Source organism: Podarcis vaucheri (assembly GCF_965113315.1).
Source record: "Podarcis vaucheri genome assembly, chromosome: 14".
NCBI lineage: Eukaryota > Metazoa > Chordata > Lepidosauria > Squamata > Lacertidae > Podarcis > Podarcis vaucheri.
Genome location: NC_138752.1, coordinates 934,218 through 948,568, shown reverse-complemented (window position 1 = coordinate 948,568; position 14,351 = coordinate 934,218). Strand labels below are relative to the sequence as shown.

General features: G+C 44.4%; 1 protein-coding gene across 4 annotated transcripts in view; it reads right to left on the bottom strand.

The window, feature by feature from the left end:
- The window catches only part of SNUPN (snurportin 1), a 39,981-nt gene that overhangs the window by 16,463 nt on the left and 9,167 nt on the right, over positions 1-14,351 (bottom strand). For 3 of the 4 annotated variants that reach the window (XM_082198109.1, XM_082198106.1, XM_082198107.1), the window contains 5 exons: positions 12,454-12,600; positions 7,588-7,692; positions 6,011-6,107; positions 4,176-4,273; positions 3,174-3,251 (listed from right to left, as the gene is read on the bottom strand). In XM_082198109.1, the coding sequence (XP_082054235.1) occupies positions 3,174-3,251; positions 4,176-4,273; positions 6,011-6,107; positions 7,588-7,692; positions 12,454-12,600 (525 nt within the window). Of the gene's footprint in view, positions 1-3,173; positions 3,252-4,175; positions 4,274-6,010; positions 6,108-7,587; positions 7,693-12,453; positions 12,605-14,351 lie in introns of all 4 variants that reach the window. The other variant, XM_082198108.1, reaches the window with a different exon arrangement.

Here is a 14,351-nt window from a genome sequence, read left to right as displayed (position 1 = left end):
AGTATAGGCACCAGGAGAACGCCCCCCACACCAAAAGAAGGTAGGTGGTTTCTGTTTACATCTGCCTTTGTAACAGGGAGAATAAAAGCAGGGATGAAGTCAGCTAATACCCAAATAGTAAGGAAGGAGACACACACAATTTAATCTTCCGGAAGGTTTGCCTTATGCCCGGAAGGTGATATTTCACCATTGGGAGATGTTACTGTGTCCAAGATTGGCAAGTCCAGGATAAGCAATTCTTTACTGAACTGATCTGCATCATGTACCCTGGGGTGGGGAACCTCAGGCAGGGGGCCAAATCCTTCCCAGACCTGTAGCCAGAGGAGCTGCTTTATAGATGTTTAATTTCTTCTTTGCAATGAGAAGAGAACAAAATTGTATACCTTGCAACTAGGCTGCTGCATTGCTGGCTGGCAGCTGCTTAGCAACTGGAAATACTACTACTACTAGTAATAAACATTTAGACCTCCTGCCTGGCCCCCGGGAGTCCCCCCAGGCCATTCCCCTCACTGTTTCTGCTTTGTACCCAGAGTGTTTTTTCCTGGCTGCAATGTGTCCTTGAACTCTGATCCCGCCTCTTGCTTGTCTGGATAATAATAATAATAATAATAATAATAATAATAATAATAATAATAATAATAGATTATTTATACCCCGCCCATCTGGCTGGGCTTCCCCAGCCACTCTGGGCGGCTTCCGTTTAGGGCTTTAAAGGGCAGCACCAACACTTTGAATTGTGCTCGGAAACGTACTGGGAGCCAATGTAGGTCTTTCAAGACCAGTGTTATATGGTCTCGACGGCCACTCCCAGTCACCTGTCTAGCTGCCACATTCTGGATTAGTTGTAGTTTCCGGGTCACTTTCAAAGGTAGCCCCACATAGAGCGCATTGCAGTAGTCCAAGCGGGAGATAACCAGAGCATGCACCCCTCTGGCGAGGCAGTCTGTGGCCAGATGGAGCAGGTAAACAGCTGCCCTGTACACTGAATTGACCTGCGCCTCCATCTGTGAGTCCAAAACCTCCAGCTGTGAGTCCAAAACAACTCCGAAGCTGTGCACCTGGTCCTTCAGGGGCACAGTTACCCCATTCAAGACCAGGGAGTCCTCCACACCCGCCCGCCTCCTGTCCCCCCAAAACAGTACTTCTGTCTTGTCAGGATTCAACCTCAATCTGTTAGCTGCCATCCATCCTCCAACTGCCTCCAGACACTCACACAGGACCTTCACCGCCGTCACTGGTTCTGATTTGAAAGAGAGGTAGAGCTGGGTATCATCTGCATACTGATGAACACCCAGCCCAAACCCCCTGATGATCTCTCCCAGTGGCTGCATGTAGATGTTGAAAAGCATGGGGGGAGAGGACAGAACCCTGAGGCACCCCACAAGTGAGAGCCCAGGGGTCTGAACACTCATCCCCTACCACCACTTTCTGAACACGGCCTAGGAGGAAGGAGCGGAACCACTGTATAACAGTGCCCCCAGCTCCCAGCCCCTCTAGACGATCCAGAAGGATGCTATGGTCGATGGTATCAAATGCCGCTGAGAGATCCAGCAGAACTAGGAAACAGCTCTCACTTTTGTCCCTAGCCTGCCTCTGGAGATCATCAACCAGTGCGACCAAGGCAGTTTCAATCCCATGATGAGGCCTGATTCCCAACTGAAAGGGATCCAAATGGTCCACTTCTTCCAGGCATGCCTGGAGTTGTTCAGCACCCACTCGCTCAATCACCTTGCCCAAGAATGGAAGATTTGAGACTGGGCGATAGTTGGCTATATTGGCCGCATCTAAAGATGTTTTTTTAAGAAGGGGTTTAATAACCACCTCTTTCAGCAGATCTGGGAAGGCTCCCTCACAGAGAGAAGCATTCACCACCCCACGAAGCCCGTTGCCCAGCCCTTCCCGGCTAGCTTTTATAAGCCAGGATGGGCAAGGATCAAGGAGACAGGTGGTTGGTTTGACTCGTCCAAGCAGCCTGTCCACATCCTCGGGGGTAACAGATTGGAATTGATCCCACACAACTTGACTAGACAGGACTCTAGCACTCTCCCGCCCCGGCCCTGCTCCCACGGTGGAGTCTACTTCTTCCCGAATCTGAGCGACTTTATCTGCAAAAAACTTTGCAAAATCATTGCAGGAAATCTTGTGGCCCGTACTGGGCCCCAATGTAGGAGGTTGTTCCGCTAAATTGTGAACCACCTGAAAGAGTCTCCTGCTGCTGTTTTTTGCAGATGCAATAGAGGCGGTGAAGAGTCTTCTTCGCCGTCGCTACCGCCACTTGGTAGGCTCGACATTGAGCTCTAACCCGTGTCCGGTCAGCTTCAGAATGAGTTATCCGCCACCAGCACTCTTGCCATCACAGCGATTGTTTCATTTCCCTCAAATCTGTGGAAAACCACAGGGCTGTCTGGGCTCCATGCAATCAGAGAGGGCGCTTTGGAGGCAGACAGTCAATAGCCCCGGTTAACTCCGCATTCTAGCGGGCCACCAGGGAATCAGCTGAAAGGCCATCAACATGGGATAAAGCACCCCCTGCCACTCTCTGGAAACCATTTGGATCCATTAAGTGGCGGGGGCGGACCATCCGAATCGGTCCCACCTCCCCGCAGAGGGGAAGGGTCGCGGATGACAAAGAAGGGTGGATGATCCTGTCTAGAAGCTAGCACATGGTGCAAAAGCGAAGTCTATAGCTTTGTTCTCTGCACACTGTTGCCTCTGGCCCTGCCCACCAGCAGCATGTGGCCCTCAGAAAGCTGCCCAGAAGGGAATGTGGCCCTTGACCTGAGAAAGTTTCCCCTCCGATATATTGCCACAGCAAACTCTATTCTCTATCTGCCTGCCAGCCCTTGCGCATCCAAAACCAACAGCACCCAAGCACAAGGAGAAGGCATCAGCGAGTTTGCGGGTAAACCCAAAGGTATGCAGAAGCACCCACACAAAAAATATTTAGGAAAGAACACCTTGCACTGCAAAAAAAAAAAAAAGCAGATTGAAGGCTGAGCATGCTGGCTGGTGGCAGGGGAGGAGGGAACAGGGCAGAACACCAGGGATGGGGAGGGTAAATGGAATGGAGTATCCTGTAAGGGGGCCCTGAACAGGAAGACTTCACAGCAGATTATTTCCTTGCAGGTCTCACTTGTCTAGAACATCCACACTTCTGGGCAAAAAGGACTTACTGGATTAAGACGGCTTTTCTTTCCCAGGCCATCCTCTTCCTGCATTTTTGAATGCAGCCAATAGAACCTGAAGTCTGTCTGGGGGGAAAAAAGAGAGGAGGAGGAGTTTTGACTTGATATCCCACCTTTCACTCCCCTTAAGGAGTCTCAAAGCAGCTAACAATCTCCCCCACAACAAACACTCTGTGAGGTGAGACTTCAGAGAAGTGTGACTGGCCCAAGGTCAGCCAGCAGCTGCATGTGGAGGAGCGGGGAAGCAAAGCCGGTTCCCCAGATTACGAGTCCACCGCTCTTAACCACTACACCATGATGGCCAGGAGGGTCATGTTAGGGGACTAAATGATAAGCAGCAGCCTCAAGAGCTCTGCCCTGAATATGGGAAATCCATCTGAATTTCTATGAGCTCCGCACGGAACAACCCCAAAAGGAGGCAACACAGAAGCTTTGTAGAAGCAGAGCAACTGCTTCTGCTCTGGATTGTGAAGCAAACTATCATGACTTCAACAGAATCCCTTATCTTGCTAAGCTCTTATGTTGGTTATAGATTAAAAGAAAGTATATGGAGAGGTGGCCAAGACAAACAGGGATCCACTATTTAGGGCTAGTCTTGGTCGCCATGCCAAAAACCGCAGTCAGCTGAAGCCAGTGCAGAATGCTGCAGCATGGTTGCTGACAGGAGCGAGGCCCTGTCAGCGTATTAACACCTCTGCTCAGAGATCTGCACTGGCTGCCAATTTGTTACTGGGCCATGTTCAAGGTGTCACTATTAGTATCTAAGTCCCATAATGGCTTGGGTCTACTTTGCTCCCAGAATTGTTTTACCTCTCATATGCCCCCCATTAAATAAAAAAAATTAAAATTTAACTATGGGGCAACATCTCCAAAAACACCATTACAGGTGAGTTTTAGCAGAATCCAGGAAGTGTCTCAGAAAGGGAACAGAGAGGAGGAAACAGCTGCCAGGGATGCAAGCCAGTGGCAGGACCAGAGGCAAAAAGGTACCTGGCAGTCGTACACAGGGTGTCCCCGCCAACACATCACATCGAGGATGTAGTACATCTGCTGGGCCTCGCTGTAGATGCAGTCCAGGATTGTGTATTCTTCACACAACAAGAGGCAAGAGATTAATCTTGGCCAGTGGTTCCCAAACTTCTTTGGGCCACTGTCCCTTGCTTCCATACACTTATCCCCAGCGCTCCCTACCCTATAACAGGCATTATTTAGAATAGTTGTTTGCACAACCACTAAAGAAGAGCATTACACAATAAATTCAAAATTTTGTTGTTGTTTAGTCGTGTCCGACTCTTCGTGACCCCATGGACCAGAGCACACCAGGCACTTCTGTGGCGAAGTTGCCGTGGCGAAGGGGCTTGAATAACTCAGAGAAGCCATGAACTATGCCGAGCAGGGCACCCAAGATGAACAGGTCATAGTGGAGAGTTTTGACCAAATGTGATCCACCTGGCGGAGGAACCGGCAAGCCACTCCAGTATCCCTGCCAAGAAAACTCCATGGACAAAGACAACAGGCAAAATTCAAAATAGGAACGAATAATTGCACATTTAAAATCCAGTTAAAACTATTTGCTTTAGTTAATTCAGCCAAACTAAGGAAAGTCATCCTGAAGTTGCAAGAAAACAATGTTATAACAATGAACAATACAAATATGAAGAAACTTTGATCAAATTTACTCTAAGCTGTATAAAGCTCAAACAATCTTGGGGGGGGGGCAGGGTCGGATAGATGATTACTTGCAAAAACAACATCCAGCAAAAATCTCAGACTCTCCCAAAAATAGATAAATAAAAATTAATGGCCCTTTAACAATTCAGGTGTTATGTGATGCTATTAAAAAATCCAAGAAAGAAAAGGTACAGCGGCCAGCTGCTAACTATCAATTTTTTGAAGAACTTCTACAACCCTTACAACAAGGACAATGAATAATATACTCATATACCAGATAGCTAAAAAGATTTTTGGGATACAGAAAAAGCTTTTGACATTGTGAACTGGGAATTTCTGTTTAGAGCTTTGCAAGACATGAACTTTGGAGATTTCATTAAATGGGTGAAATTGATTTATTAAGCAGAAGACAGCTCACATAATTGTTAAAGGAGAATTAACAAAACCTTGTGAGATACAGAAGGGAACAAGGCAAGGGTGCCAACTGTCACCATTGCTTTTCATTTTGGTTTTGGAAGTCTTGCTTAGAGATATTAGACAAGATGAGAGAATTAAGGGGATAAAGATTAAAAAGGGAAACTACATTAGGAGTTTTGCAGATGATCTGATGATAGTTCTGGAAAACCCATTACAGGGAGTGGAAACTCTTATGAATAAATTAAAGGAATTTGGCATGCTAGCAAGTTTTAAGGTTAATCATTAGAAAATGAAAATTTTAATAAAGAATATGACTACAGAAGAACAAGACTTTGACAGAGAAAACTGAATTTCAAATTGACAAAAAAGTAAAGTACTTAGGTATTAACCATGAGAAATTTGAATTGTATGTTGTTTCAAAATAATTATGTTAAGACGTGGGTGGAAATTTAAAAAGAGATGTTAAGATGGAATAAATTATAAGTGTCCTTGTTGGGTAGAATTTCTGCGATAAAGATTAATATATTGCCCAGAGTGATGTTCTTGTTCCAAACAATACCTGTTATAGATAATGACCTATCGCTCAAGCAATGGCAGAAAGGAAAGAAAAAACCCATGGAATGGGGGTAATGAATGGTACACGAAAGTTGGTTTTGAGTAAGGACCTGGAGTGTCTCTTTCAAGCAGATCTTTGCCCATTGGGAGATTGCAAAAAGGGAGGGGAATCAAGAAGTTACCTTTCCCTGTTGCTGAAGTACGGCGACTCCCACCTGGCAAGAGAGAAGGGAATCGGTTGACACAGAAACCGCTTTTGGTGTAAGCTGCAGTGGAGCCCTGGAAGGAGGAGGAGGAGGAGGAAGGGATCAAGAACAAACAAGAGTGATCCCCCCCCCACTGTAAAAGGACTTCCTAAATTGTATACTCCAAGTAGAGTGGGGGGGGAGGCCCCCAAACCCCACATATATTTTATTATGTTCATATCCTTCTTTTTCTTCCAGTATTGCATGTGGTAGTAGTAGTAATAATAATAGTAACAACAACAAGAATAATTGTACCCCACCCATCTGACTGGGTTGCTGCAGGCACTATGGGTTGCTTCTAACATATATAAAAACATAACAAAACATTACACATCAAAAGGCTTCCCTATACAGGGCTGCCTTCACATATCTTCTATAAGCCAGATAGTTGTTTATCTCCTTGACATCTGGTGGGAGGGCATTCCACAGGGCAGGCATGACTCCCAAGAAGGCCCTCTGCCTGGTTCCCTGTAGCTTCGCTTCTCGCGCAGTGAGGGAACTGCCAGAAGGCCCTCGGTGCTGGATCTCAGTGTCCAGGCTGAACGATGGGCGTGGAGACGCTCCTTCAGGTTTTCAGACAACCGCCTGTTCAGACCCAGAACTGCTTAGCTTTAGCCTCATGTGCCTTTAGACCAGCTAGCTTCAACCTTTTCACACTCAGGACCCACTTTCAACCCAAATGTGCATTTGGGGACCCATTTCTTAATCTTTTTACCATATATTTGCATGGTGGTAGTACTCCTATTGCGACCCACTTTGGATCAGGCTGTAACCCACTAGTGGGTCCTTCCCCACCAGTTGAAGACCATTACTTGAGACTGTACCTTGGAACTGTATTACTGTTGAAACTCATTGCAGTGATGGCTGCTCTCATTTCTTTTTTTAAAAAAGAAACATATTAAGAGAAAATTATGTGTTTTTTTTAACAGCAGGAGTGGGGACCTCTAGCCCATGGGCCAACTCTGGCCTGCCAGGCCATTCCTGGCAAGCCATGCCAACAGATGCCAAGTGGATGCTGGAGGAAGGATGGAGACATTGGCTTGCTGACTCACCTATATGGAATTCTTTGTCACCTACAGTGATCATGCAAGTTGTTAAAAACAAGGCTGGGATCACAAAAATGTTAAAGGCCACAAACACAATGCACAATTAAACAAACCTATCAACAAAACAGTAGATAAGAAGCAGCAGGGAAAACAAGTTCTTAGAAATCATCAAAATACTTTTTAAAATGGAGTGTGTTTTTTAAAAATTAAAAAAAAAAATGCTCTGTTAAGCCCTGTTAAAATGCAGCTTGTTCAGATAGGGAGAGATGGAACAGATCCATTTCGTAGTCTTGGAGGAGTTTCACATGCAATAAGCCTTTGGACACGGACGCGAGAGTTGCCAGATTTCAAAGGTTCCTCAACCCCAGCTTGCCAAGCTATTAGAATGCGGCAGGAAGACAATTTACAAAGCAGCAAGATAAAAACTCTTCCTTGGTTTGGCTTGTGGTAGAAGCCACGGTCTCTTACCTGAGATGCCACAATAAGAGCCCTCTTCCCCACAGGGCACACCACCAGCAGCCACTCCTGCACCAAATCTGGGGGCACGTCAATCAGCCATTCAGACAGCATCAGCTACAAAGGCAGTAAAGAAAATTGTTCACTTGTAGCACTGGGGGAAACGGCAAATGTCACAGCCTTCCCTGGCCTGGTGCCTGCCAGACGCTGTAGGACTACCACTCCCATCAGCCCCAAGCAGCATGGCCAATGGTCAGGGATGATGGGAGATGCAGCTGGAAAAAAGTGGAGGCACCAGGCTGGGAAAGCGTGGCGCAGAAGGAGAAATGCAACCAGAAACCTTACTGGTTAAAGCCAGGCTATGAGATGGCCATAACCCAGCGGCAGAGCGCTTGCCTAGCACGCAGGCGGCCTCAGGTTCATTCTCCCCTGGAAAGGACTTCCGCCCAAGAGCCTGGCAACCCAGTCAGTACTGAGCCAGCACTGGATTGATGATCTGAGGATACCTTCTCTGTTCCTCTTTATTTTTATTAATCCTGGCCCAAAGAGCCACTAGATGCAGCAAACTCCAGAGCTGCCACAATGAAGCAAACCGCAGAGCTCTAGGCACCCCTTGGGGTTTGAGATGGAGGAAGCTGTTGTGGTCAAGAGTGTTGAAGTTTCAAATTCCAAGAATGAGGGGTGCTAAAAAGTTGCAATGTGGCTCAGGAATTCTAAAGATACTTTGGTAAAACTGATTGATAAGATTGATTGATTGATTGATTGATTGATAAGAGTGACTGCTTGGTAAGTAAAATATGTGTAAAATTGCATAGAAAACAAAAAAATGATTGCCAAGTGCTTGAAGTTTTATTATTCATTATTATTGTTGTTATTATTAATCACTTTTCAGAAGGTAAAAGTCTTTCATTTTCTGAAAGCTGTCTATATGCTTCTTAATCAAAAGTAGACTTACTTAAGCTAAATGTTTTCCAATCACAAAAATAATTGCAAGTGTGAACTCACACCCAAAAACATATTTTTAAGATCCCTCACTGAAGAAATGTACAAAAATTAAGTTTCTCCCCCTAAAATGACAATTCCAGCCTACTGCTGTAGCTCTAAGCCCTCCAGATGTTATTGGCCTACAACTCCCATGATCCCCAGGTAGCAGAACCAGTGGTCTGGGATGATGGGAATTGTAGTCTCTGGTGGGCTGAGTTTGAGGAAGGCTGCTCTAAGCCCCTTCCTTGGCTGGCTGGCAAGAAGGGAGAAAGAGAAAGCTTATCGCTCAGCAAAGGCTGATAAGAAAGGCCTCCTTTTGCAGAGAAAGCCATAGCGAGAGGGCACCTGCTTATGGACAGCATTGAAAGAGAACGCGCTTCCCAAACCAGGGGGAACTTAAAGAACCCTGGCTGCACTTGTCCCTAGAAAACTAAGCAAACACAGTGAGTCGAAGGCCCTCAACAGCCCTCCCAGTAAAGCCAAGCAAGGCTTCCCTTTCGCCTTCACCCCAAGGGCTCACTGAGTAAGTCCTGCACTGGCAACTACGAAGGATTCTTCAAATTTAAAATGCTTTGTTGCTTCAAAGTTGCCATGAAACTTCAGCATTCCAGGAACTCTTCATGTCGCAGGGCTAGAGGGATTTGAGGATGGAACCATCCGTAGGGGGAGACTAGCTTTGTCCTCGTGGTTTGTGGGCTTTTGCTATCATTTTCATATGACTTTTTAAAAATTCCTTTCCTATTTATTACACTGAGTATTATATCATTCCCTTTTTGTGGTTCTTTCTTGCTAAATTACTTCAGAACTCACAGTAGTGATTAGGATAATTTAAAATGCAGGGTTTGATTTTCATTTTAGTTTTAAAAAAGCAAACAACCCTGCATTTTTGTAAGTCATCTGGAGACTATTTTTTATTAGGAGACTCATAAATGAAATAAAATCAATAAATGAGAAATAGTCACATTAATATCACATAAGGGTCATTCCCTCAAGTAGTTTATTCTTTATGTTTATTTTCCCACTTTTCCTAGGTTGACCATTGTACATGAGTAAACTCTTTAATTAAGCATAGAACTGTAGAGTTGAAAGGGTCCTCGGGGTCATCTAGTCCAACCCTTGCAATGCAGAAATCTCAACTGGATCTCAGTTTCAGTTACAACTTTCAAGCTGTATAAACATGATACATTTAAAGATCATCCCCCTTAACTCCAAAAAGAACAATGGGAAATGTAGTTTGCTAAAGGTCCTAGGAGTTCTGTGAGAGGCAAACTACAGTTCCCAGGGTTTTAAATGTATGGTGTGTACATAGCCTGAATCTGTGGCCCTCTGCGGTTCCACTTGCTCTTTCTATAATGCTCCCAGATGACCATAATTCCATTGCTTGTACTCAAAGCCACAAAGGAGAAAAATCAAATAAGGTTGTAGTCAACCAAGTTCTACTCAGAGGAGATCCACTGACATTAGTCATGTCCATTAATTTCAATGGATTTCCTCCAAGTATTATTAGGATTCGATATAACCCAAAATCTATTAACATTGTACCAACTATACAAAAAACAACAACAACCCACTCTCTTAATGGTGGTTATTATTTCTTAGATTTATAATCAGTCAGACAAACTTATTTGCTAAAAAAAGCTTGATCACTACAAAATACCAGATTGAGAAAGTTATAGTCTAGCACAGTGTTTCCCAACCGGTGTTCCGCGGCACACTACTGTGCCGTGAGACATCGGCTGGTGTGCCGTGGGAGGGAGGCGGGCGAGTCGGGCGGCGAGAGGCGGCGGCGGCGAGGATCCGCGTCGAGCCGGGGGCGGCTCCGCGGTGGTGTGGTGCCGAGCGGCGGGGCAGCGCGCGCAAAAGGGAGGAGCGCGAGACAGCGGAGGAGGAGGAGGCCGGCATGTCCGGGCAGCAGCAGCAACAGCAGCAGCAGCAACTCCCGGCGACGGCTCCTCCTCCGCCCGCTATCGCCGCCACCACCACAACAGCCGCCGCCGCCTCAGCTGCCGCCGTCCCTCAGTCCCTCGCTCTGCTGCCTCCTCCCACCCCGGCAAGGGGAAGGGAAAAAACGTTCACTTTTGTGCGTCCCTCCCGGCGTGACGCTGCGCGCTGACGTCACGGGGCGGGGCTTTAATGGTGGTGTGCCGCGAGATTTTTTTCCGGTAAACAGGTGTGCTGTTGCCCAAAAACGTTTGGGAAACACTGGTCTAGCACATGTGACCCCCAATATACTAGAATTTTTTGTCTGATTTTCAGGGTATCTAGAGCAAACAGAGCACAATTTATCCCTAACAATCAATACTTGGCAAATTTCTTTCCAGCAATTCAAAAAGAAAACTGTCCAAAAATCCTATTTACCGTATTTTTCGCCCCATAAGACGCACCTAGTTTTTTGGGGGGGAAATAAAGGAAAATTTTTTTTATTTCCCCCCCAGGTGTGCTGTGCTAATCCCAAAGCTTGGGGTGTGCGGAGCTCAGCGCGCCCCAAGCTTCTGGGTGCCGGTAAGCAGTCCGCTAGCCCTGGGAGAGCCAGGCGCCTCTCCCAGGGCTAGCGGACCGCTGCGCTAATACAGAAGCTTGGGGCGTGCTGAGGTCAGCGCGCCCCAAGCTTCTGGGTGCCGGCAAGCAGTCCGCTAGCCCTGGGAGAGCCGCGGAGCTCTCCCAGGGCTAGCGGACCGCTGCGCTAATCCAGAAGCTTGGGGCGTGCTGAGGTCAGCGCGCCCCAAGCTTCTGGGTGCCGGCAAGCAGTCCGCTAGCCCTGGGAGAGCTGGGTCTCCCACAGATAGCGGAGAGCTTCCTGAAGCCTGGAGAGCGGGAGGGGTCGGTGCGCACCGACCCCCCTCGCTCTCCAGGCTTCAGCGAAAGCCTGCATTCGCCCCATAAGACGCACCCACATTTCCCCTTCATTTTTGGAGGGGAAAAAGTGTGTCTTATAGGGCGAAAAATACGGTAAAACCCTACGTTAGTTATATACAAGGAGCAATATAACAGTATATTAACAGTATATTCCACCTCTGCTTGGTCACAAACACATTAAATGGTGTTGGATTTATAGACATTCATCAATAAACATTTCCTGGAGAGCTTACAACACAATATAGAATAGCATTAAAAACCAATGGCAAATGACATGAAAATATTTCCTTCCCTAAAGAAAGGAAAAATTGTTCACAACCTGGATTTAAAATATAGTGTGAAAGTCTATGGTGACTATATGAATGCACCTAACATATTAATTAGGACCGTATCAGCAAATAATAGAGGAACTGAAACCATGCATTGTCCAAGGGAGGTACAAATTTAGTTCATTCCAACACCAAACTAATTGGTTTGATTGGGATTGTAAAAAGTCTCCTACAGTTGCAAATACGCCAGAAAAGTCAAGACAAATCACTCTCCAAAGATTATCAAGGAATTTATAAATAAGAAACACAGGAAGCAAATTAGGGATAAGAAAAGCGCTTTTCAGAGACACTTTTGGCTTAGCTCCTCTCTCTCTCAATATATATAACTCAGCCTTTTAGGGGGAAATTAATTTATAATTGTTTGAACAGAGATAATTTTTTATTAAGTTCCCAGTTTGTCAGATTAGATTGGGGGAAGTATTTGTACCTCATCTTTTTAATTCTGACCCGCTTCCTCAGGTAGATCAACCATTAGGTTCTGCTCTCAGAACCACAAGTCTACAGCCTCCTGCCTCCTGCCTCCACTCTAAAGAGCCAGAAACTTGAATTCACATTTTGCTAACAAACAAGGCTCTGGGGAAAATTATGTCCCAGGAGGGAAATAATCAGAATGATAATTCATATACACAAAAGCAACAAGGTCTGGCTTCTATTTGGAGCCCAGTTTCCCCCTTGCTCAGTTTTCCTCTCTGCTACCAGTCCCCCTCACCTGGTTGGCGTAGCGTTTTGGTAGCTTCGTCCCGACTTCCATCTCCATGTCTGCACTGTCTGCACCTGCCCCCTCCTCCTCCTTCTCCTCGGTGCCTGTCCAATCATCCTCTGCCAGCCTCCTAGCATGGTTGACATAATCCAATCGCTTACTTGTCAGGAGAAAGAAAAAGAAGGAAAGATTTGAAATTTCCCACCAACTTAGATAGGAAAGAAAATTCTTTATATCCTGCCCAGTAACAATAGCTTTCGGGGTGACATACAAACAAAACATAATATTTTATTTAATATATATATACAAAAATAAAAAAAATCCAATAAAACAAGGGTAAAAGACAAAACAAAACAAAATCAGTAAACAATGCAACTACTGTATTAGAACAAACCACCATTCCAAAGCAGAGATAGTAAGGAAAATGTCATAGAACAATAAATTAAGGAAGAAATGCAATAGCCCTAAAGCGATCAATTCCATAGTTAAAACCATTATACTAAATCCACCGTGCAGCTTTTGTATGGTAGCATCCTGCCTTCATAAGTCTGCCTGCCAGGCTGACACTTTCTGAACTTTTCATTAACACAGGGTTGCCATATTTCAAAAAGTGAAAATTCAGACAGAAAAGTTGATCAGCTTTTTTTTTCTTTCAAAATCTTGAAATTTTATTTATTTATTTATTTTTGCAATCCTAATTAACACTGACTTTGATGTCTTGCTATGGTCTGTTGCTTTCAATCTGAGCTGACCAATTTTATTCCATGCTGTGAATTTAAGATCTTCCCTCCACAATTTTTCCAATTTTGAGAGTTGTATATTATGACCTAGATCTCTTTCCCACTTTACCATGGCTGATTTTACCTCCTCATACTTCACTGACCATTCTAATAAAATTTTATACATTTTGGACAGTGTTTTGTTGTCATTATATAGCATCTATATCTATCATCTATCTATCTATCTATCTATCTATCTATCTATCTATCTATCTATCTATCTATCTATCATCTATCTGTCATCTATCTATCTATCATCTTTTAAATTTTATTCAGTTTATTTACAACACGTATACACACACTTGTCAAACTGAACATAAAAATAATAATACAAGAGAGAAACAAACAACAAGACATAAAACAAAACAAAAAAGTAAACATATGAAAACTTATACAAAACAAATAGTCATACACACACACACACACACAATATGACAGTAAGAGCTGTTCGACAGTGGAATTTGCTGCCAAGGAGTGTGGTGGCATCTCCTACTTTGGAGGTCTTTAAGCAGAGGCTTGACAACCATATGTCAGGAGTGCTCTGATGGTGTTTCCTGCTTGGCAGGGGGTTGGACTCGATGGCCCTTGTGGTCTCTTCCAACTCTATGATTCTATGATTCTATGAAATATTTCAGTTCTTCTTTTCTTCCATTTGATTTAAGCCTCAACATGGTTCTTTTAACGTTTTTGGTAAACTATCTCCTTTTTAGTTCATTATTACTCCTTTTTCTTTGTTTTTAACTTAAGTACCATAAATTATTTTGCAGAAATCAATCAAAATAAGTCCAAGTATTAATTTGAGGGCACTGCTATTAAAAATATTCTCTTTGTTTTACCCATTCTTTTTGGAATTTTTGTTTGGTTTGACCCCTAATTGCCTCTGTCAATGTGGCCAATTTAATATAATAAAATAATCTGTCTTGCCATTATTTTTTTGTCGGGATTATTTCTTTTTTCCAATTTTTGGCAATTAGTGTTCTCGCCACTCCCATGGCGTAAAGGAATATTTTCTTATTTTCTCTGGCAATATATATGTCTAGTATCCCCAATAAAAAATCTTCTGTTTTCTTAACAGTTTTGTTTAAACATTTTCTTTAACTCTTTGTACACTATATCCCAGAAGCCTTT